The sequence below is a fragment of the Hemitrygon akajei genome, chromosome 11, assembly GCF_048418815.1.
Source record: "Hemitrygon akajei chromosome 11, sHemAka1.3, whole genome shotgun sequence".
NCBI lineage: Eukaryota > Metazoa > Chordata > Chondrichthyes > Myliobatiformes > Dasyatidae > Hemitrygon > Hemitrygon akajei.
In genome coordinates this window covers 160,677,266-160,702,499 of record NC_133134.1, presented here as the reverse complement: position 1 = coordinate 160,702,499, position 25,234 = coordinate 160,677,266, and the positions used below count along the sequence as shown (strand labels likewise).

The window sequence follows — 25,234 nt, the reverse complement described above, 5'->3', positions numbered from 1 at the left end:
CCTATTGCTTTATCTGTTCACAGCCCAAGCAGACAGTGTTGTGTCTTCAGGTTGGTTAGGTAGGGGTGGTCAAGAGACCACAGATGCTGGAATCTGGAAGAATGCACCAGATGCTGGAGGAACTCAGCATGTCAGGCAGTGTCAAAGTTCAAAGTACATTTATTATCAAAGTAGCTATACTTTATATATATCTTCGAGATTCATCTCCTTATAGGCAGCCAAGAAGGAAAGAAACCCAATAGAGCCCATTAAAGACAAAATAAGACAATGTATGGGGCGGGGCGGGGGGAGAAACAAAACGTGGAAACAATAAAAACAAGCAAGCAGCATTCAGAACTGAAGTTCACAATGCCAGGCATCACTGTAGTCGAACCAGAAGTCCACTCGTAGGAGGCCACGGCTTCAGTCCAGCACAGAGATGATCAAGGAATGGTGGTAGGTGGATCTAGTTGGGGGTGCAAGAGGGAAAGAAGGAGAATCATGTCGGAAACTGGGACATGATAGGTAGAAGTAGGTAGGACTGAAGATGATGGAATCATGATAGGAGAAGAAGGCAGAGCCAGACACAGAGAATGGTGGAAGGGAAAGGGTTAGGGTGATGGGCGCTCAGTGGATCAGGAGGAAAGAGAAAAAGGACAAAGGGGATGTATTGCCGAAGGTTTGAGAACCCAGTGTTCATGCTGCCCGGTTGTGGACTGGCTTGGCATTCCATGAAGTGCTGCTCCAATAATTCAGGGGTTCCCAAACTCGGATCCACAGACCGCTTGCTTAATGGTATCAGTCCATGGCATAAAAAAAGTCTGGAAACCCTTGCTCTAATTTGATGGGCATTCATTGATGTTTTTCATTTCAGACAACTATAGGAGGGTTTTTGATTGATAATGAGCATACAGACAAGAGGTGCAGCGGCTAACGGACTGGTGCAGAGCCAACAACCTGTCCCTGAATGTAAACAAAACAAAAGAGATGGTTGTTGACTTCAGGAGGGCATGGAGCGACCACTCCCTGCTGAACATCGACAGCTCCTCGGTAGAGATCATTAAGAGCACCAAATTTCTTGGTGTTCACCTGGTAGAGAATCTCACCTGGTCCCTCAACACCAGCTTCATAGCAAAGAAAGCCCAGCAGCATCTCTACTTTCTGCGAAGGCTGTGGAAAGTCCATCTCCACCCCCCCCCCATCCTCATCACATTCTACAGAGGTTGTATTGAGAGCATCCTGAGCAGCTGCATCACTGCCTGGTTTGGAAATTGCACCATCTCGGATCGCAAGACCCTTCAGCAGATAGTGAAGTCAGCTGAGAAGATCATCGGGGTCTCTCTTCCTGCCATTACGGACATTTACACTACAAGCTGCATCGGCAAAGCAAACAGCATTATGAAGGAACCCACGCACCCCTCATACAAACTCTTCTCCCTCCTGCCATCTGGAAAAAGGCACCAAAGCATTTGGGCTCCCATAACCAGACTATGTAACAGTTCCTTCCCCCAAGCTATCACACTCCTCAATACCCAGAGCCTGGACTGATACCAACTTACTGCCTTCTACTGTGCCTATTGTCTTGTTTATTATTTATTGTAATGCCTGCACTGTTTTGTGCACTTTATGCAGTCCTGGGTAGGTCTGTAGTCTAGTGTCGTTGCTTTGTTCTGTGTTTTTACGTAGTTCAGTGTAGTTTTTGTACTGTTTCATGTAACACCATGGTTCTGAAAAACGTCTCATTTTTACTGTGTACTGTACCAGCAGTTATGGTCGAAATGACAATAAAAAACGACTTGACTTGATATGACTATTGGCTAAATGTAGCAGCAGACTGATCCCATACCAATCACATCAGGACTGGGGAGACTGTAATAAAGTTTTATAGGCCATTTGTAGTTCTTTGTCAATCATAGTTTCAGTCCATCCCAAGCCAAGTCTTTTCCATGATTGATCACATCTAGAAGGAGCGCTGCCACAAAAAGCAGCATCCATCATCAAGACCGCCACCATCCAGGCCGTGCTCTCCTCTTGCTACTATAGAGGCAGGAGATGGAGAAGCATAGGGTCCCATGCCACCAGGTTCAGGAGCAGTTTATTACCCTACAGCCATCAGGCACCTGAACTAGTGTGGATAACTTCAATCATCACTACTCTGAACCGATTCCACGACCTGCAGGCTCACTTTCAAGGACACTTTACAACTCATGTCCTAAATAATATTTTTATTAGTTTAGTTTGTCTTTTGCCCATAGATTATTTATCAGTCTTTGTTAAAATAGAGTTTGGCATACATTCTATCATATTCTATAGTATCGTAATTGAAGAAAACGAATCTCAGGGTAGTATACTACTATATTACCTACTTTGATAATAAATTTACTTTGAACGTCGCATGGATGTTAAGTCTTGAAATTTTTTTTTAAATAAATAAATTTAAAATATAATAATAATTCACCCATCTTTCTTCTGTGCTATCTCGGCTGATGACCAACCAGACCATGGGTCGCAGGACAAGGGTGATGGCAAACTCGTTGCTGAGTGTCCTGGTAGCAGTTCCTTTGGGTGGAGTTGCTGCCCAAGTCCAAACTGAGAACGAGTTGTTAATTAGACCTGTGCTCTGAAATGTGGTTTTAGACGATAGGTCTTCAAAGGCCAGTGCCACCCTGGCTTCAAAGATCAAAGTAAATTTATTTTAAGTATGCATATGTCACTATGTGCTACACTGAGATTTGACAGTAGACCAAAGAAATACAATAGAATCAGTGAAAAACTACACACCACGACCTGATAAGTAAGCATAAGCAACCACTGTGCAGAAGATATGTTGAAGAGTAGAACCTGGGCAAGTACAAATAATAATAAATAAGTAATAGATAATACTGAGAACGTGAGTTATAGAGTCCTTGAAAGTGAGTCTGTTGGCTGTGGAATCAGTTTGGAGATGGTCTATATAATGCTGAGTTCAGAGAGCTGGTGCTCAATTCCTCTCTGTGATCAGGGTTAAAAGAATGGTAATAACAACAAGCTAGGGGTACTTAGAACATGATTGCCTGTTGGCTATACAACAATATGTGAGTTACATTTTAAGAGAAGCCTTCTGGCCTACTGTCAGTTCAGCCTCTTTACCCCCTCCCTCCATTTGTACAACAAAACTTTGCATTGAAAGTAAAAGATCCTCAGAGCTGGTCTGTAATGCGACAGGATTTCAGTCCTGATGAAGGGTCTCGGCCTAAACCACCGACTGTATACTCATTTCCATTGACACTGCCTGGCCTGCTGAGTTCCTCCAGCATTTTGTGTGTGTTGCTGTGGATTTCCAGCATCTGCAGACCTTTTTATGTTGATGATTTGCTGCTGCACTGTGAAGTCTCTGAGAAGGATGCCTACCCTGAAAAATCTTCTCTTTAGCAAGAGTTCAGTGAAATCCCCCTCACTGCTGCCCCCGCTGTGATCTCTGCTGCCCTCCGACTCTCCTACCACGTACCCACCCAGAGCCGCTACCACAGCCATGTATCCTTCCTGGGATCTTGTCTTTGCTGCTTTTCCTTTCCCACTTACCTGGCTTCACCTATCGCCTTCTAGCTATCCTCATTCCCTTCTCTTTATTCTAGCATTTTCTCCCTTCCTCCTTAGTCCTGAAGAAGAGTCAGTCTGAAATGTCGACTGGACACTCATTTCCATAGCTGCTGTCTGACTGCTGAGTTCCTCCAGCATTTTGTGTGTGTTGCTTTGGATTTCCAGCATCTGTAGTCTCTCTTGTGTTTAGGATTTTTAAAAGCTGGCCAATAAAATCAAACCAACATAAAACGCATTGTATAAGGTGCAGATTGTAATCGCTGCTTGGATAGAGGAGCAGGTTGTGGTATTACCAAGAGGACAGCACATGTACAATAAAAGGATACAAGCAAACATGTATGCATTTTTACGCAGTAAACTCCAGGATACCAGTTGCAGTCTTCAGTGGTGATAACAGATGATGCACAATTTGATTCACCATCTGGAGCTGAGAACTTGATACCAAAATCATGGCATTCTACTTCGAAGTGGGAATAAATAGTTTCTGGGATGTGAGCGTGGGATTTGAGGCAACTGTCATCATATTGACCGAGTGGCAGAGCCAGATTGATTATCAAAGTTTGAAGTAAGTTTATTATCCAAGTACATGCATGTCACCTTATATAACCCTGAGTTTCATTTTTTTGTGGGCATACTCAACAAATCTCTAGAATTCTGTGGTTTGGTTCAGAGAAAGAATGCATACGTGTGCATAGAGGAGAGGCAATACCTCATATTCCATCTGGAAAGTGGCCAATCTGATGGAATGAACATCAGTTTCTCTAACTTTGGTAATATCTCCCCCTTCCCCTTCTTTTTTCATTCCCCATTCTATTTCCTCTCTCACCCCTTCTTTTCTCCTCGCCTGCCCATCTCCACCCTCTGGTGCACCTCCTCCCTCCCTTTCTTCCATGGTTTACTGTTCCCTCTAATGAAATTCCTTCTTCAGTCTCTTCCCTCTTCTATAATGATAATTATATCAGAATCAATGGAAGACTGCCCAACTAAGACTTTCAACCAAAGTCCAAAAGGTATTAAACTATATGAATGCAAAAACAAGAAACAATAATAATACTAATAATAATAATAATAGAAAATAAGCAATAAATATCAAGAATATGAGATGAAGAGTCCTTGAAAGTGAGTCCATAGGTTCTGGGAACATTGCAGGAGGAAGTGGAGTGAAGTTATCTTCTCTGGTTCAAGGGCCTGATGATTGAGGGGTAGTAACTGTCCCGAAGATCCTGTACCTTCTTCCTGATGGCAACAGTGAGAAGAGAACATGTCCTAACATTGAATTAAATTACTTGAAACTCATTGCTTTGCAGAGACATAAATTACCTGGACTTCTGGACTTCCTGTCAGGTCGCTGGCAGGTGGTAAGAGTGGGCTCCCTCACCTCTGACCTTCAATGCAGGTGCCCCTCAGGGCTGTGTCCTAAGCCCCCTCCTTTTCTCTCTGTATACCCATGACTGTGTCACACAGCTCCAATCTACTAGTTAAATTTGCTGACGGCACAACACTGACTGGCCTAATCTCAAACAATAACGAGGTGGCCTACAGAGAAGTCATCACCCTGACACAGTGGTGTCAAGAAAATAACCTCTCCCTCAATGTTGCAAAAACAAAGGAGCTGGTTGTGAACTACACGAGGAATGGAAACAGGCTAACCCCTGTTGACATCAATGGATCTGGGGTTGAGAGGGTGAACAGCTTTAAGTTCCTCAGCATAAACATCACCGAAGATCTCACGTGGTCTGTACATACCGGCTATACAGTGAAAAAAGCTCAACATTGCCTCTTTCACCTCAGACGGTTGAAGAAGTTTGGTATGGGCCCCCAAATCCTAAGAACTTTCTATAGCGGCACAATTGAGAGCATCCTGACTGGCTGCATCACTGCCTGGTATGGGAACTGTACTTCCCTCAATCGCAGGACTCTGCAGAGAGTGGTGCAGATAGCCCAGCACATCTGTAGTTGTGAACTTCCCACTATTCAGGACATTTACAAAGACAGGTGTGTAAAAAGGACCCGAAGGATCATTGGAGACCCGAATCATCCCAACCACAAACTGTTCCAGCTGCTACCATCTGGGAAACGGTACCGCAGCATAAAAGCCAGGACCAACAGGCTCCGGGACAGCTTCTTCCACCAGGCCATCAGGCTGATTAACTCATGCTGATACAATTGTACTTCTATGTTCCATTAACTATCCTGTTGTACATAAGATTTATTATACAGGCAGTCCCCGGGTTACGTATGAGTTCCGTTCCTGAGTCCGTCTTTAAGTCGGATTTGTACGGAAATCGGAACAAGTACTTCCGGTATTATTTAGCGTCAGTTAGTCAAACGTTTGTCTTATTATGTAGTATATATTTTACCTTTCTATGCATATAAAACACTTAAGAAATGTATGTATTCCAATAATTAAACCACTGCGTTGCTTAGTAATAATTGTAGCTTTCATCGGGGCAGCACCTTTCAAATGCTCCATTATTCTTACTTTATCCGTTATCCTTTAAAATTGTTCCGATCGTTGACTGACTGTAGTCTAACGCTTTTCCAATGGCGTTTCACCTCTTTCCAAACGCTTTATTATTTCCACTTAATTTTCAATCGTGATTGCTTCCTGTCAATGGAATAGAAACACTGCAGGCGACTGCTCCCGAGCTTTGCCGGCTCCTGAGGTCTGCTGGGTCCTAAGGACCACCGCAAGGAGACAGGCCAAATGGGACAAGTGGGGGCTGTGCTGGGTTTGGGTGTTTGATCATCCACAATATTCCGCATGGGAATTTAAACTGGAGATGGCAGTGTTTTTTTTTTACGAGGTCGAGTTGCGAGCTCGACATCAACTCAGCTCAGATGGTACGGGAATCTCTGGATCGACATCAACCCGGCACAGGAACGGTCTATCACTGGATCGAACTTGGGAAACTCCGTTCTCCAGCCTGGCGCTGATCTCACTGCGCCACCAGCTGACCGGAACGGTGGGGGAGGGCGGGCGGGGTCAGGGTGAATCTTACTAAGAAAAATTTAAGCCAAATACAAAGTTAAACACCCAACACAGTGTCAACGGCAATGACTTAAAATGGCGGACGGTGTCGCGATCCGACTTAAAATGGCGGACAGCGTTCTCCTTCCTCGGTTCGTAAGTACGAGTTGTCTGTAAGTCAGACGTTCGTAACTCGGGAACTACCTGTATATTGCTTTAATTTGCACATTGCACATTTAGATGGAGATGTAAGAGTTTTACTCACGTATATGAAAGATGTACAAACGTTTGTAAGTAATAAAGTCAATTCAATTTAATGCTATGAATTACAAATCTTAAATAGTGCAAAATAAAGGATTAGCGTGATAATGTTCATGAACCGTTTAGAAATCTATTGGCAGAGAGGATGAAGCTGTTCCTGAATCACTGAGTGTGAATGGTGGTATGAGAAGTAGGCATGTTCTGGATGGTGAGGGTCCTTAGTAATTCATTCTGCCTTCTTGATTTCCGACTCATATTCTCAGAATTATTTTTTATTTGCAGTTTATCTTTTGCAAGTTGGTTCTTTTCCAGTCTTTGCTTATGTATAGCTTTTTGTAAATTTTATTGTATTTTTCTGTAAACATCTGCAAGTAAATGAATCTCAAGGTAATATATGGTAACACTGACGAACTTTGGAAATGAAATTGCTTAGAACTTTGTCATTAGTGGTAGGGAGGGTTGTGTCAGTGGTGGAGCTGTTGATGCGCTTCTAATGATGTCTGTTGTGCTTTTCAAGAATTGTGCTCTCCCTGCATTAAAGCTACATTTGCTGTCTCTTCCTTGTCACATTGAGAAGATTAAACAGTTTCTTCTAGTTGAATTGTCTACCTCCATCCACTTTAGATCAAAAGCCTGACCATATAGCAAGCATGTGCTTGTATATGGAATCAGCCTTTGGCTCAATACAATGGAAAGCAGAAAATCAGTAGTGGGACTGTGAAGAAGACTGAATTAGAGAAGTGAGGAGGTGTCAGATGGTTAGTGGTGAAGGATGAGATTGTGAAGAGATTTGAAAAAGAGATGTGCCTTGACAGAATGGATGTGGAGAGGATGTTTCCTCTCATGGGGAAAATTTAGGACTCTGCATCCCTGTCTAAAATGAGGATCGCCCCTTTTAAGACATGTGATTGAACACTTGTAACATGGAGAAGACATGATGACTTTGGAACTAGGAAAAGTAAATGGGGAGGTCTTGGGGGATATTCTCTAAAAGGTCTTAAAAGGTATGAGGGTAGACAAAATATATAAGGCCTGACTGAGTACATTAAATAACACAGTGGGAGGCTAGAGCAGGAATTACGGGAGCCCTGGCTGGGGTATTTGCATCACTGTTAGCCACAGGTGAGTTGCCAGTGGACTGGAGGATAGCAAATGTACGTTTATTTAAGATGGGTGGCCGGGGAGTAGGCGGTAACTGGGAGGTTGGAGACATTACGGAGATGAGGGTGCTATCAGACTATCATGTTGTGCTTGACTTCTTCCTGCTTGAGTTTCATGTGTTCAAGGGTGGGAGTTTGCTGTGTTTTATCATTTAGGGATGCAACATGGCAACAGGCCCAACAATACCGCAGCATCCAATTACACCTATATGACCAATTCACCTACTAACCCGTTCATCACTGGAATGTGGGAGGAAACTGGAGGAAATCCACGCGATCACGTGGAGAATGTGCAAACTCCTTACAGGCAGTGGCGGGAATCCAACCGGCTCTCTGCCGTCTTATCCAAAATTGAGATTGAGTGCAAAATATAATGCATTATACATAAAAACTTGCCTTAAAAGGTATGAGGGTATGTAATTTCATAAGTTAAGTTTCCAGTGTTTTTAAAGACAGAGATTGAGCCAAATTCTTCTATCCCAATCATATTTGTCTCCTTGACTTTCTCATTTTTTTGGAGGGCATGCACTTCAAGAAAAGATTTGATACAAGTTTTAGTAATTTCCATGAGTCTGTCTAGCTATACACAGTCTGCCTTGTCATTCTCAAATTGGCAAGAGGTTTACAAGATGGGCCAAACCTCAGAACCGACAAGATTCCCTCTGATTGGCCTAGGCTGTCTGATCTCATTCCTTCAAGCATATACAGTATTTGTCATCAGAACAGGACAATTCAGGTTGCAGGCGGGCTTTCTGACCCATTTTGTTTTTGAGGGTGATTGAGGAAATGGAGAGGTAGCGATATTAAGCAGCCTGTGTGACGGTACTTTAAGCAGAATGAGCCTTTTCTGTTGTTTTTGTCTGTCAGTCTGTTATTTGAAGTCTCTCCTTATGTCATATACAGTTTTCCCTACAGAAGTCGGCAAGGCGGTGAAGTGGTTGAAAAGGAGTATAAAGTGTCAGGTGAACAAACAGCCTGCCCTGACTGATGTACTGTTGTGGTTTAGAGATAGAGTGCTGTGGCCAGTATTTTCCACCTGATGTCATATTGTAAGGCTTGCTTATGTCGAGCAGTTGGTAATGGAGCTGCTAAATAGCCTCATTTACATTATATACAAATCACATTTAGATATCCTTTGAACATGGCTAAAGAACGTTGAAGAGAAGAACCTGAATTACTGGATTTTGGTCTCATCACAATCGAAGGCATTCTGCTCACTCTCTTCCCCCGAACTACAACTGCAGATTGTATTTGGTACAAAAGAGACCCTTCAGCCCATCAAGTTTGTGCGAGATCTTTGTACAGCAGTTTAGGTATTTTTCCCAGTCAAAAGTTCGGAATCCTGTGGTGAGTAACTCGCCCTCTAACTCCCTAAAGCCAGCCCATGAGCTATAAGGCTCAAGTCCGGAGTGAAGGAACACCTCCACTGACCTGGGTGAATGTATCTTCAACAGCGCTCAAGGATGCTTGACATCAGTTAGGACAGGGGCTTCCAACCTGGGTCCTCGGACCCCCCATGCCCAATGGTGTTGGATGATGGCATAAAAAAGGCTGGGAACCCCTGGTACAGAATGTAGCAGACTGATGGATCCCCACTGCAATTCGTTCATTTACTCCGCTGATGCACAGTATTGGTATATCCACTGTATGCAGTATTGGTAGGGTGCAGCAGGAACTGTTCACGACCTAGCACCTTCCCAACATGTCCTTCTGACCAGTGGCAGTCATAAAGGCAGCAAAAGCATAGGGAGCACGGCCGTTGGGAGTTGCCCTCCAAGCCACACCATCCTGATCCCACTGTATTGTTGTTCTGTCTTGAGAGTAGCGTCGTGGTTAGCACAACACTGTACAGTACCAGTGATACAGGTTCAATTCCCACTGCTGCCTTTAGGGAGTTTGTACGTTCTCCACAAGGCCACATGGGTTTCCTCCAGATGCTCTAGTTTCCTCCCATAGTATGGTTGGTAGGTTAACTGGTCATTGTAAATTGTTCCATGATTAAGCTAGGTTTAAATCAGGGGTTGCTGGGCTACGTGGCTCAAAGGGCTATCCCATAAATAAATATGCAATTTTCTCAAGGAAAACTAAGGATGGAGCTGCTGGCTCAGCCTGCAAAGCTCACACCCTTGAATATATGGGAAAAATGGTCTTAAAAATGGTTCTCTCAGCTTGGGGCATTGGAATTCAGAGTTTAATTCTGGTGTCCTCTGTAAAATTTTGTATATCCTCTCTCCGAGTGTGTTTTTGTTTCCTCCCACAGTGCAAAGTCATACCGGTTAGTAGGTTAATTGGTCATTGTAAATTGTCCTGTGATTAGGCTAGGGTTCAATGGGGAGGGGGGGGGGGGGTTGCTGGGCAGTGTGGCTCATTGGGCCAAAAGAGCCTGTATCTAAAAAAATAAGTATCTACTGAGGAGAATAACTTTTGTCCCTGTAACACATCCCAGCCTGTTGTGACTGTATGGACTCCCATCTGGAGATCTGATTACAAGATAACTGAGAAAGGGAAGAGACATTGATGCCATCTCACTTTGGGAACAGAGGAAGAGGATGTGATTCACCACGTTCCCATTCTTGGACCTTATCCACACCAATAGTAACATCTAATTGCTTGCCAAACTATAAAATTATGGCAGAGTTCGGTGTTCAATTCCAGTGCCGTTCTGTAACGGAGAGTCTCTGTATGTCCTCCCCGTGAATGTGTAGGTTTCCTCCTATAGTAAGTTAATTGGTCATTGTAAATTGTCCTGTGATTAGCTAGAGTTAATCGGGGTTGTGGGGTTGCTAGGGCAGCATGGCTCAAAGGGCCAGAAGGGCCGACTCCGCGCTGTGGTAGGTGGTAGTAGTAGGCAGCTCTTGATCCCAGGGTTTGCGCCTCTGGTGGACCGTGTCCATGCAGCGGGTTCCCCCTCTCCACGTCACTGATGTAGACCAAGGGAAGGGCAAGTGCCGACACAGCTTGCCCAGTGTCGTCGCAGAGGTTGCCAGAGTGAAGTTGTAAACAACATCAAACTGCCTCAGGGACCCCGGCTCCGGATTTCTTCCTCAGGGTTTACTTCTGAAGCCTCTCCCATGGGTGGGTATGGGCACAAGGCAGCAGAGGTTTAAAATCAGAGTTTTCCTTCTCCTAAGCAGGCTGCTGCCCAAGGCTGACAAGCCCCAGCTGCCCAAAGCAACTGGTTTTGAGGAGCCAGTGGTCCACCGTTGGCCCCCCCCCCCCCCCCACGCCTCTTGTCAGTAGAAATAGTTCTACCGGGCCTAGCAGCAAAGCCACACGTGAAGGCCAAGAGTAGGAAAGAGTAGGACTTGGTTGTCAGAGGCTGTGAGAGACGCATGCTATTGGGAGCACTTTTTAGGTAGTGCAAGCTTATCCCCACTACTACCCCCAGCTATGACAACCTTGGGAACCACTAACTAACTAAACAAACAAATGAAACGAAACTCAATCAGAATAAAATAAAAAAAAATTTAAAAATGCTGGAAATACTCAGCAAGTCGGGTAGCATCAGAAGCAGCATTATCCTGTCAAGTTGGTGATGATACAAGTTGATCAACCCAAAATGGTAACTCTTTGCCTCTCACATACACGCTGCCTGACCTGCTGAATTTTGTGACATTTTTGGTTTCACAGAAGGAATTGTGGTTTGTACCTGCAGGTCTGTTATTAATTACCCCCCTTCCTATTATGTGAACTTTGCTGTCCAGGACTAATATTTAGATGCTTGGACTACTGATCCAGGTGATTGTTCAAATCTTCACCATTGGCGGATGCAGAATAGAAAATGAAGTAATTTATAAAAAATAAATCAAAAATCAGGCTGCAATACCATTAAACTAGTGTTTTTTGTCATAAAAACCCATATGTTCTCAAGAAAGAACATCTTGGTATGATTTCTGTGTAAATTTGCTGTGATTGTTCAGTGAATCTCAGGGTTATATATGGTGACATGTAGTGCTCTGCAAAAGTCCTGAGTATTGTGTGTGTGTATATGTGTGCACAGTACTGCATTTGACAACGTGGAGCAGAGAGTGAGTTTGTAAATCTGGTGGGAGCAGAGGATACTGCGAATAGTGAGGGTGGAGCGCCGCGGGAGGTGTGTGGGATAGAGGAGTGCCAGGGTGGGGGTGACATGGGTGCAGACACCAGGTCAAGGTGATTTGATTCCAAACAACTGGTTTATTGATCAGATTGCCTCTCTGGTGCTTCCTCACCTCTCTCTTCCCCTTTTCCCAACCATAATTCCCCGCTCCCTGCTCCTTTCCCACCCATATCAGAATCAGGTTTATCATCACTCACATATGTCATGAAATTTGATTTTTTTTTTGTAATAGTACAGTGCAATACATAAAATTACTACAGTACTGTGCAAAAGTCTTGGGCATCCTAGCTATATGTATGTGCACAGTAGTGTATATGTACTTTAATAATAAATTTACTTGCACTTCAGACCACAACGATGCAGTTGCTTCATATATCAAGCTATTTTTTCTGTAATATGTGAGCACAGACTCTGGAAACCAAGTTACTGATAGATTATCTTTATTTATCTTCTGTGGTGCATAAGGAAATTCCTTACAGTAATGAAATCCAATAGGGGAGAGTGAGTGCTCTGGAGAAGGAGAAACAAAATTATGATCTGGTATTGCGTTTGTGATGGACTTGTACCCCAACGTTACTCTGAAAAGGAAAGTCATGAAATAGGCAATATTTGGTTACAATTTTCCATGGAACTGATTATGTTTGCATTCATTACCAATGAAATGCTGGATTTCATCCATTTCCCTGGGTCTGGAATGCCACCAGTGCAAAATATTGTCTGTTTCTGACTTTTGAGGGATATTTTCCATTGGTGTGGGCTTGGCGGGGGCGGGGGGGGGGGGGGTTGCTGCAAAAGGCCAAAACATTACCTCTAGATTGCAGTGTTCACCTGCGCTGAGATGTGAAGTAGAACATGGCGGGGCTGAGGGACCATCAGCATGATGAAATGTTGGCTGTCTGCAAACCCACTGTCTTTCCAGCTGAACACAAATGAGTGTTGCCTTTCTTTCCTGGTACTGAGAGGTGCGTTCCGCTAAAGTGCAGCCTGTGGGGAAAACCTAGCGTGCGTGCCCTGCGATCCCTGACTTGTTTGTGCAGAAACTACAGAAGGACTTGGGAAACATATTAAGTCATAACCAAACAATTCTAATGTGTTCCACCAGCAATATATTTCTCATGTTCTGCTCTCTCTTAGGATTTACAATAATAAACTGCGTATGCTTTTCTTTGGTGAAAAAAAGTATACATTTCTAAATAGCGAGGTGGTTGCATTGAGGTTGGATCTAGGATTGGATTTTAGTTTTGAGGCATGTCTAGACATTTTGCTCTTGAATGTTTATCTGTGCTGTGCTAACACATAACTTTTACAAACTTCAGCAGTGAGTCCTGTGAAATACCATGATACCGGCCACAATTCATCAAGCTAATCTAACCTTTAGTACTTGGTTTTGTTGCCTGGATGAAATTTGAAGATCAGCAATTTTTTAAAAAAATTGGTGACAGAAGTTGTAATTTTTTGGAAATGTATCAGAAGTGGGGGGGAATACAGAAATTCAATCTGCTGTCTGAATTTATCATTTTCTTTGGTTTAGACGGTGAATAATTGTTTTTGTGAATGTTCTTCCCTCTTCGGGAATATTTGTTTCATCGCAGTGATTTTCTGTTGTCTGGCTTTGAGAGTGCAATATAATAAAGACATTTTTTACTTTGCTTAATCAGACATTTTATCTAAAATTTGTGTATGTTTATAGTTGAATGTCAAGAGAGTTCAATAGAGGTATTTGTCATTAGGATTAAGTTTATTTAAAAATAACCTCCTTAAAGATTAAAACAACTCAACTGTAAATAAATAGCAAATGTTTCACTTTTCCCCTTTTTGGAACGTCAGTTTCAACAAACTGCTATTCTTGGATATAAAATATTTTGGGTCAAAAATAAGAGTTCCATGTGTAAAGGCAAGACCTTTGCAGAGAACCTTTGCTCTATCTGCCACAAAAGCAGGATTGTCCATTTCAACTGGATGTCTCATTCCCATTTTGGCATGTCTGTCCATGACCACCTCTGCTGCCAAAATGAGGCCAAACTCAGGTCGGCAAAGCAACATCTCATATTTTGTCTGAATGGCCTCCACCCTGATGGCATGATTTCTTTAACTTCTCGCAACTTCTCCCCCTTCTCCTCACCTGACCATTATCTATCTCTACTCTTTCTTCCAGGGGTTCATTGCCTCTCCTTTTAGATTCCTCCTTCTTTACTTCTTTACCTCTTCCACCTATCATCTCCCCACTTTTTACTTTATTTCCCTCACCTGGATTCACCCACCACCTGCCTGCTTGCACTCTTCCTTCCCCCACCACCTTAATCTGGCTTCTGCTCCCTTCCCTTTCTGTTCTCTACCCCCCGCCCCTCCCCCTCAACGTGCCACCCAGCAGTCCTCGAATTTAATCCTAGCCTACTCACAGGAGGATTTACAATGACCAATTAACCTATCAACCTGTACGTCTTTGGAATGTGGGAGGAAACTGGAACACCCGGAGGAAACCCACATGGTCACAGGGAGAATGTACCAACCCCTTGCACACAGCGGTAGGAATTGAACTCGGGTCGCAGGTACTATAGAGCATCGTGCATAACCATGCCACCAGTACTGTCTGTAATTTTATTCATTACGCCATTGGAGGTGTTTAGTTATAGGGGGAGAACACATAGGCTGGGCCCGTTTTCACTAGATCAAAGGAGACTGAAGCAAGGCCTGATAGAAGTAAACAAGATTATAAGTGGTATAGATAGGATAGATAGTCCAAACCTCTCTCTCTCATGATAGAGGTATCAAAACAAGAAAGCATAGATTTAAAATGACAGGAAGAAATATTAAAAGAAAATCTCAGGAGTTTTTTTTAACACTAGTTGATAATTGTGCTGGAATCAAATAAAATTATTGGTTTCAAAAACAAGAGAAAATCTGCAGATGTTGGAAATCCAAGCAACACACAAAAAGCTGGAGGAACTCAGCAGGTCAGGCAGCATCTGTGGAAGAGCAGAGTCGACGCTTTGGGCCGAGACCCTTCAGCAGTTCCTGCAGCATTTTGTGTGGCAATTACTCGTTTAAGCATTTTAAAGATGTAGCTTAACTAGGCAAGGGTGTAAAAATTCTGTGTGAATGAGTGAAATGAATTTCTGTAAGTGGGTGAAAAGGTCAGTGTTGATATAGAGGGCTGTGGAGCCTGTTTGTGCTGTAGGACCCTGATGTATGGCTCTTGCCTTCTGAGGTATTTGTAATATTAATAATGTGAATATGGATCATGTAGTTGAGGTCTGGGTGCTTTCATTTCTGGTTTTCAACTGAACCTTAGTTTCAGAGGAATCATTTTGTGCCTGTACTCGCCTTTCCTGCATTCAGATGGAGCAGTTGTTTTTTCAAACACTGAGTCGTGATGGAGGTGTTTCAATAGCCCTTGGGGGCTAGGGGATTGACTCTCTAATCGAGTATTAACATGCTTCAACATTCCTAGTGGGAAAATAACTCGTCTTAGCTGTGTCGTGTATAAGCGATTTGGAAATCTGACATACTGGTAGTAACATGCCTGCTTCTGACATTACACTGCCTGGTGGGTTCAAGTATAGTCTTGAAACTAATTGAATAAAAACCATAAATTTCTGTATTGATGATTTATATATTTACAGAGAAACATGTCACTAATACACTGCAGGAAATACCTGATAAGTTGATCTAAATAACTAGCCTGTTTAAGCCTGTTAAATTGGTAACTCCCACTTGATCACATAGTTATCATATATTGATTAAATATTATAGCCGGGGTCATTTTTTAACCTTTTCCACTAATCCTCTGCCTTTCTCTCTGTTCTGCCATGCCACTGATGTCCCTGAAGTGATCACCAGGCTTTCTTGTCTTCACTTCTGGCATTTGTCTCTCCCTTCTGCTCTCTCATTCATGTCCAGTCCTGATAAAGGGTCTCAGCCCAATGCTGCCTGACCTGCTGAGTTTCTCTGGCATTTCATTTCTGTTAGTCTGGATTTCCAGCATCCGAAGAGTCTCTTGTGTTTCTGTTCTCTCATTCTGACAGATAACCTGTATTTAAAAACATGACAAGTTGTGTTGTTCTCCGATCTTGGCAATTTACTTGCAAACATTTCATCACCATGTGAGGAGACATCACCAGTGTCCTCCAAATGCTTGGCCTTCAGCGATCAGCTGATTGGACGTCATTTCGGAAACTCAGTTGTGATGTGGGGAAGGATTAGTTGTGAAGTGACCATGTGTTGTCTTTAATTTCAGCCGCATCTGCTCATAAATAAGATCAAGGTCTACGTGTTTGTTTACAGAATTGTTCATGTAAAATCATGATTCTAGGAATTCCCTTGCCGCATGTTTGCTTGCGTCACGACTTCCACTGACGCCCAGTCGAATTTGTGCCCCTCTCAATCTTCATGGGTAGAGACTAGGGAGAATTGGTCACGCAACTTTACAGCTGTCATTTTGCAAGCCAACTGGAATGCATAAGTGCTCCGTGAAACTTGATTATTTTCAAGGGTACTCTTGGGTAAATGAAAGTGTAAAATTAGAAGGTTATGTGGTTTGATAGTGGGTACATGAGATTGGAGGAAGAAAGCCTTGATTATTTGTTGATGTTTGTAATTACTTCCTCATTCAACATGTCATCTGTGTAAGTGGATATTGAATTGGTCTTGCAACTACAGTAGTAATTCTGCAAATTTTTAATAAAATTCAAAGTAAATTTAGTATCAAATTACCTTTTTGTCACCATATGGTGTCTTGAGATTTAGTATCTCCCCTCCCCCACCAGCAAAAAAAGCATCGGTGCCCCCCACCGAGCACTCAAGCGTGTAGCAAAGCATCAATAAAGACACAGACTTGCAGAACCCCAAAGACTACTCATTCACCCAGTAATTCGACATACCACAGGCTCTCCCTGTTGCTCCCTAATAAGGGAAAAAGAGGTGTCTCTGTTTCACGGTGAGGGGGCAGACATAGCAGACAACTCGCTGATTTACCATGTTAAAAGTCCGTCGTGTCGCTTTTTCTGAGCTCTGTGCCCAAAGAACTCTGGTCTCTGGGCACACAGCCAGAGATCATCTGTCTGCCACACCGCACTGATTTCCTGCAGAGGCACCAACATCGAGTCCAGCCACCTCCAGAGCCACGAAATCCTGAAACTCCGAAGGCGAGCTAGTCTTTTAGGCCGCATCCTTGGCCGCGTTATTTAATCGAATAATGGCCCCCGAGAGCGGGTTCCATTCCCTCAAAGAACCGAAGTCAGTACATAAGTCAGTACATTTTATTATCAAAGTATGTATGCTTGAGATTTGTCTCCTTCCAGGCAGTCATGAGACAAAAAAAATCCTAAAAGAACCCATTAAAAAATAAAGAAGACAGTCCAACGCACAGTATGCAGAAAGAGAGAAATAAAACAAGTCATCCAAGCAGCATTCAGAACTGAAGTTCACAACGCCAGCATCGCTGCAGCCAATTCAGAAGTCCACTAGTAGCAGGCCATGGTCTCAGTCCTGCACAGAGTTGAGCAAACCCTGCGGAGCAGTGAGCTGAACTAGCCGTCCCCAACACCCTGACCGGCACTTAAAGTGACCAAACCTCGTGTAGGGTTCTCAGTACCAGTAACAGTGGTGTTAACTTTTCAGTCTAACAAAATGGCTTCTCTGTAATGCTGTAATAGGATCCTGTGTCTCATATGTTTGGGTTTATGGGTATTGATAAGGGGAAAACTAAGCAATGGAGAATTGTTATGTCTGTGTAAGCTGAGCAGGAGTTCATGGTCTTTTTGGGAGGAGAGCGAGGAGGACGGACGTGTGTGGAGCGGGCAGCAGTTCCAGAGCCGTTGGGGGGATCAACTGGGGGCACGGAGGCTACACTCGGATCATCGAAAAAGTACAAAGACCAATGTGCAAAGAAGAAAAACTGCGCATTTTTAAAGAAGTTAATAATACTGAGGCCGTGAGTTGCAGAGTGCTTGAAAGCGAGTCCATAGGTTGGATAGTATTGGAAAGTAAATGTTAACGTGCATTCTGCTTCAAGATTCAGGTTTATTTATCACGTGTACATCAAAGCAAATGGTGAAATACATCATTTGCATTTACAATCTTAACTTAAGCTTCTTTAAGTAACTCACACTTCAAAGTTCAAATGAAATGTATTAAAGTACATGTATGTCACCATATACAACCCTGAGATCCATTTTCTTGAGGGCATGCTCAATAAATCTGTGATAGAGTAATAACCATAACAGGATCAGTGAAAGACTGCACCAACTTGGGTGTTCATCCAAAAGACAAAAGACACCAATTGTGCAAATGCAAAAAGAAAAATGTAATAATAATAATGAATAAGCAAGTAATAAGTATCGAGAATAAAATCGTCCTTGAAAGTGGAATGCAATTTATAATTCTCGTTACTGTATTAGAGGAACTGGGGATCTGAAAAGTTGCAGGAAAGATTTATGAGGTTAGTACCAGAAATACAAAATTATACCAGACAGGAAAGAGTCATTAAGCTTGGGGGGAAGACGTCATGTTGAAGCAGTCTTCTGAGTTTTTAAAGCTGGAAAGAATATACTTACACTTGGAAAGAGTGAAATTTAGATGTTATTATGAGAAGATTACTAAGAAATGGTGGATGCAAGAAATGAACACCAGCCAGGGGTGGTGGTAGAGGCAGATACATTAGGGGTATTTAAGAAAGTCTTAGATAGGTACATGGATGATAAAAAAGTGGAAGGTTATCTGAGAGGGAAGGGTTCAGTTAATCTTAGAATAGGTTAAAAGGTTGGCATAATATCATGGGGAGCAGGACCTTACTGTGCTGTAGTATTCTACGTAACTTAAGTGGGGATTGTGGAAGGACTTTCATTACCAAGAGACTGGTGAGAATGTAGAATGTCACTATATATCAAGGGTTCCCCTGATTATGCCATATTTACTCCAGGTTGGGAGCCCCTGCTGTAGAGTATATTTGTGTTACGTAGATGCATTGAAGGAAAAATTTAATGAGTTTGTAAAGAGAACAGTTACTTTGTTGGGTTTGGATTGAGACTAGTGGAACACAAATATTAGCTTGGAGCATTAAAGCTGAATATCTGCACTCTGAATACCTGGTAATGACGTACCTGTACATGAGGTTCTAATTTGCGACACAAACATTTGCTAATAATGTTTAGAACTCAGTCCTGGAGAAGAAGACTTTCATGAATAAGGGAATCCTTTGGCAAGGAGAACTAAGCCACATTGGTATGGGTCGTGAAGCTCTTGTGATCCAAAGGTTCTTCAAAAGTCAAAAAAGAGGCTTAAATCATCCATTTTTGAGAGCAAAGACAAGATAAAAGGTAGTCATGATCTTCTCAGACTGGAGATAACAAAATTCCATTGATACCAATTAACCAATAGAATTCGAGTAGTGTGACACCTGCTACTGGGAACAAAGAAGTTTCTAGAAAAAAAACAAAGCAGCGGTACTGTAATTACTGGAAAATTAACTGAATAATTATGTTTATATGGGTGATTTTATAAAAATACAAACAGGCTTAGGAAAGTTAAACTACAAGAAAAATAACAATTCTACACCCCATCCTAACACTGGTAAACGAGCCTGGAATGTCTCTGTGACACAAAAGATCACAGAGAAGTGAAGTGAAAAGGTCTAATTACAATCATATTTCATTTTGTAAATTATGCTTGTCAAGCAGATAGAATTACTGCCAACGCACACAAAATGCTGGAGGAACTCAGCAGGTTGGGCAGCATCTATTGAAATGAATAAACAGTTAGACATTTTGGGCTGAGAGCCTTCTTCAGGACTGAAAAGGAAGGAGGAAGATGCCAGAATAAAAAGGTCAGAGTGGGGAAGGAGGATAGCTAGTTGGTGATAGGTGAAGCCAGATGCGTGGGAAAGGTCAAGAGCTGAGAAGAAAGGATCTGATAGGATAGGAGAATGGACTATTAGAGAAAGGGAAGGAGGAGGGGACCTAGAGGGAAGTAATTGGCAGGTGAGAAAAGGTGAAAGGCAAGAATGGGGAAGAGAAGAAGCGGGGAGGGAATTTTTTTTACCAGAAGGAGAAATCGATGTTTATGCCATTAGGTTGGAGGCTACCCAGATGGAATATAAGGTGTTCCTCCTCCACTCTGAGGGTAGCTCATCCGAGCACAAGAGGCCAACATGTCAGAATGAAAATTGGAATTAGTGTTTGGCTACTGGGGAGTTCCATCTGATAGAATTAGACAAGGGTGAAATTAATAGAGAATGATGCTGCTCTGCTGAAGTGATTTGAGAGAGGGGCCAGCTGATGGATAGGTTTTGATTTGTGATGCTGGAAAACAGAGTGAGCAGTTATCTCCTCGGAGAAGTTAATGGAACCAAACAGATTTTTCATTGGCTAACAGTGTTATCTAGTCAGTAGTTACGCTGCAAAAGTTGTTTTGGTGTGCAATTAGTGTCTGGGTTTAGGTTGTGGTGCACAATGCAGTTGAGTAGTTGGTTCCACTGTAATGCCCACTGCATTACAACAAATAAATGGCATGTTTATGGGGCCTCTTGCACACTTTCAGTAGAGTGTGAGTTTGCATGGATAGCAGGGAACCTCGTGTGGTCTGTTATTCAAGGAGAGAAGAAATCAGACTCTAGAAATTACTAGTCTTGAGAGTTTGCCATCAATTTTAAACAAGCTGTCAGGAAGTTTTATACAAGATGTGATTTATGTGCACATGGAAAGGTTGGCAGTTAGTGGGGAATTCCTTTTGGAAATTATTGGCACAGTTTTAGTAACTCACTTGAAGCAGTGACCAGGATGATATATCTCTGAGTTTCCAGAAAGGATTTGATGGTGTACCACACAGGAAGCTGCTGGATAAAATAAGGTCGGAGGGCTATCATGGTGGAAGGGTAATTCTTTGAAATCTTGTAGGCAGAGTGCTGTTATCAGATTAATTTGGTTAAGATTGACCTTTACCCAAAGCTCCAGTTGGGATTCTCACTTCACAGCTTTTATGACCAGGCTGGGATTCTGGGATTTAGGGGACGGTGTGAAAGCACAGTGCCAGCAACTTAGGTTCAATTTCTGCCACTGTCTGTTAAGTCTGACCATTCTCCCTGTGACCATGTGGGTTTCCACTCCGGGCGTTCCAGTTTCCTCCCACATATCCTACGTATGGGTTAGTAAGTTAATTGATTACATGGGTGTAATTGGGTGGCACAAGGTCATTGAGCCGGAAGGGCCTGTTATCGTGTGTATCTCAATAAAAGTATAGAGCTGATATCCTTTCAGTGTTGACAGATGCAGGCTTGTGCATCTGGGGTTGGTAAACTTTTTCCATTCGTGCTATGCTGAGGTAGTGGTAACGAGTTAACAGTTCAAGCAAGGAACTGACAGTCACTCGTATCGCAGATCCCACAAACAGCCTGCATTGGGCATGGAGAAAGCCAGTAAGATTTTGGCTTGCATTGCTGGTATTGTTGAGCTGAGAATGAAGAATTCTGATTGCACATAGTATTAGCATTTGGAGCACATGTAGTGTTATTTCTGTTTCTAGGTGATTTCAGGGTTGGAGGATGAGCATGGGTCTGTGTGGCTACATTATGGGTGTAGCCCTAGTCCATTAATAGGCAAAGCAATTTGCCCTTTATTTCAATGTTCCTTCCTTGCCTTTGTTCTCATTGCAGAAGCCTGAAGCTTCACACACAGGTTCAGGAACTGCTTCTGTTTCTCAGCCAATAGCTTCTTGAACCAACCTGCACAGCATTTCCCTACCTCAGCTATGGAACACTATGGACCATAATTCATTGGAGCAGAAATAGAACGTTCACCCTGTCATGTTTGCTCCGGCATTCCATCATGGCTAATTTAATCATTCCCTCATGGCCACCTCTTTTGATAATTTGAACCCATTTCTAATTATGTTGTTTTTGCACTAATGTCTTATTTTGTACAGTGCCCTACCTCACTGTCTTGTATAATTTATGCTTGTGTGTTGTGAATGTATATGCCTATACTAAAGGGGTAGGAAAGTTTTCATTGTGTCTTTAGCTCACTGTAGCCGTGCACATGACAATAAACTCAATGTGAGCTCATGAATTTCCTTGTACTTCTATTGCCTAAATGACAACCTCACATATCCCACCTTTCCTTCTGTCCTCTAAATCTTAGTTTATGCTTTTCTCCCTGTTTGCAACCTGCTTTTTTGATCCTCCTCTGGTCTCTCTTTTCCCTCTTTGCTCGTGTCACTCTTACAGTGCTTCCTGTGCTGTTACAGCCAAGCACTGAGATGTCATCCATATGGATTTTGATCTCTTTTTGAGCAATCTTAGCATCAAGCCTGGCTCTTTTTCTACTATCTGCTGTCCTTGACATTATTCATCAACATAGGAGTTGCAGTACCTTTGGTGTCTTAAGACCATAAGACATGGGAGCAGAATTAGGCCTCTTAACCAGTCGTGTATGCTCTGCCACTCTTCTATTCTGAGGCTATACCCTCTGGTCCTAGACTCCCCAACTATAGGAAATATACTCTCCATGTCCAGTCTGCATAGGACTTTCAATATTCCCTCTCAACTTCACTCATGGTCACCTCAATTATTAATACAGGCACTATCTAAGGTAATTAGAGATCTTATTTCCCAATGGAATCAAATTACTTTGCCTGGCTTCTCAGGGCTGGGTGTGTCTGCACCTGTGGTTCCTACACTCCCACCCGCAGCTCCCCACCTTTGCCATTCCCAACATCCTTTGCTTCTGCCTGAATAACAATCTCGCTCTTTGCTCCACGTTGTATATGTATGTGTCTAAGACTTATGCACAGTACTGAATGTTTCAATGTTTTGATGTGGATGTGACAAATATAGCTAATCTCTTTAATCTCTTTACTTTGCACTTTTAGCTCAGATTGGGTGGAGATTATCGAGCCTAGGACACGAGAACATATGTATGTTAACCTGGTGACAGGTGAGTGTGGCTGGGATCCTCCACAGCACGTGCGTGTCAGGCAGTCTAGTGAGAACCAGTGGTGGGAGCTCTTCGACCAAAACAACAACCGGTTCTATTACTACAATGCCCTCACTAAGCAGACGGTCTGGCATCGGCCGCAGAACTGTGATGTCGTCCCTTTGGCGCGGCTCCAGGCGATGAAACGGAATTCCCAGTCAGACGGCCGGAGCCAGGCGCCTGCGGAAGGTGTTCAGATCCGAAGCGTGGAGGGTCGTGCGTTTTCAGCCCAGCTGCTGGGGATTCAGGGGATGGAGAAAGGGAGCGAGGCTGCAGGTATCACACAAGATCAACAGGATGCAACAAACAGGAAGGAATGTGGAAGGTAGGTGGTGATATTTCTTTTCTTACCTCTGCCTTGTAAGGTAGCAGTCAAGCCCAGCAACGTAGGATCCTTTACACAGTAAAACACAAAAGTTCCAAGGTTTTATAAAGCTTTGTTCATACAGAATTTGTAGGATTATCAGCAGTTTTGGGCTTTATATCTAAGAAAGGATATGGTAGGATTGGAGACTGTCCAAAGGAGGTTCACAAGTATGAAAGGGTTAATGTATGAGGAGCATTTAATGGCACTGAGTCAGTACTCTCAGGAGTTTAGAAGAATGAGGGAGAGATCTCATTAAGACCTATCAAATATTGAAATGTCTGGAGAGAGTGGACATGGAGAGAATGTTTCCAATATAGGAGAGTCTAGGACCAGAGGGCACTGCTTTGAAATAGAAGAATATCCCTTTAGAAAAGAAATGAGGAGGAATATTTTTAGCCTGAGGATGATGAATCTGTGGAATTCATGCCACAGACAGCTGTAGAGGCCAAGGCTTGGGGTATATTTAAAATGGAGGTTGGTGGATTCATGATTTGTCAAAGTGCCAAGGGTAATGGGGTTGAGAGGGATAACAAGTCATATATGACTGAATGGTGGAGAGGACTTGATAGGCTCAATGGCCTAAATTTGCTCCTATGTTTTATGGTATTGTAGTCAAGTGTCTTTCATAGCTGGTTAGAGTACTTTTTCCCAGTGTGAAAATATCAAATACTGGAGGGCCTAGGATTAAGTTGGGATAGGAAAAGTTTAAAGGACAAAAATACAACTGCAGATGCTGTGGATCAAAGATAACTGGTCGCTTTAATATTGAATTTTCCCCACAACACAAGTCAAAGCTCATTTGAAACCTTGCTGCCCAGATCAGAACTCCCAACACAGCAGCATTCACTAAGCAACATCCCAATTTGCTGCTAACAGAATTTTATGGTACTCACTTGTTTCTAAGTGGACCAAAAGTCACATTTCTCCCTGTAATTTACCTTAACTGCTGCTCGACAATCCCCCCCAAGATCTCCACACGTTGCCAACTCGGGGTTCAAGGACATCTCCCAGTGCAGTGCCCTCAGCTGCCTACGTTCCAGGATCTACAAATAACTTCCTTGTCCTGAAGGCTCCCTCTGCATTTAAAATCTAGCCAGTCTTGATGTCTCCATGTACGGTTCAGCGTGAAGTTTTGCTTGATGTAACCATTCTTCAGGTGAATATGTTCTAAATTTGCTTTTCATTGCACTCGGTGGTGACAGGCTGGATTGAGGTGGTACCCTCCATTTAGAGCCGTAAATCAAAGAACTTGCCCTTCAGCCCATCACGTCTGAACGCATCTGCCTGCACACATTCAATGTCCCTCAATTCTCTGCCGGTGCATGCACCCGTCTAAATGCCTCTAGAAGTGCTGCTGTCATGGCATGCTTCACCTCCTCCCCTGGCAGGGTGATGCAGGCACCCACTATTCTGCATATTTAAAAACTTGACCCGCACATCTCCTTTAAACTTTACGTACACAATGCTGGAAGAACTCAGCAGGTCAGGCAGCATCCGTGAGAAAAGAGTAGCTAACGTTACGGGCCGAGACCCTTCATCAGGAATGGGGGGGAAGAGCGGGCCGAAGCCCAGTAATAGAAATAGGGGAGGGGGTAGGGCCCAGAGGCGTCAGGTGGAAAACCAATCAGAGGAAAGATAAAGGGGGGAGGGGAGGGGATAAGCATGAAAGAACTGTAGAGATAAAGAAGCAGGAAGTTGAAAGGGGAGAGAGGCAGAGAGGGACCTGGGATAGGGGAAGGGGGAGGGGGAGGGAATTACCGGAAATTGGAGAATTCAATGTTCATACCACCAGGCTGGAGGCTATGCTCGATGTCGGGTCTCGCTGATGTAGAGGAGGCCGCACTGGGAGCACCG

General features: G+C 43.1%; 1 protein-coding gene across 2 annotated transcripts in view; it reads left to right on the top strand.

Moving 5' to 3' along the window:
• arhgap46b (Rho GTPase activating protein 46b) overlaps positions 1–25,234 on the top strand; it is a 208,385-nt gene that overhangs the window by 63,985 nt on the left and 119,166 nt on the right. For both annotated transcript variants that reach the window (XM_073062090.1, XM_073062089.1), the window contains one exon: positions 22,910–23,338. In XM_073062090.1, the coding sequence (XP_072918191.1) occupies positions 22,910–23,338 (429 nt within the window). The remainder of the gene's footprint in view (positions 1–22,909; positions 23,339–25,234) is intronic.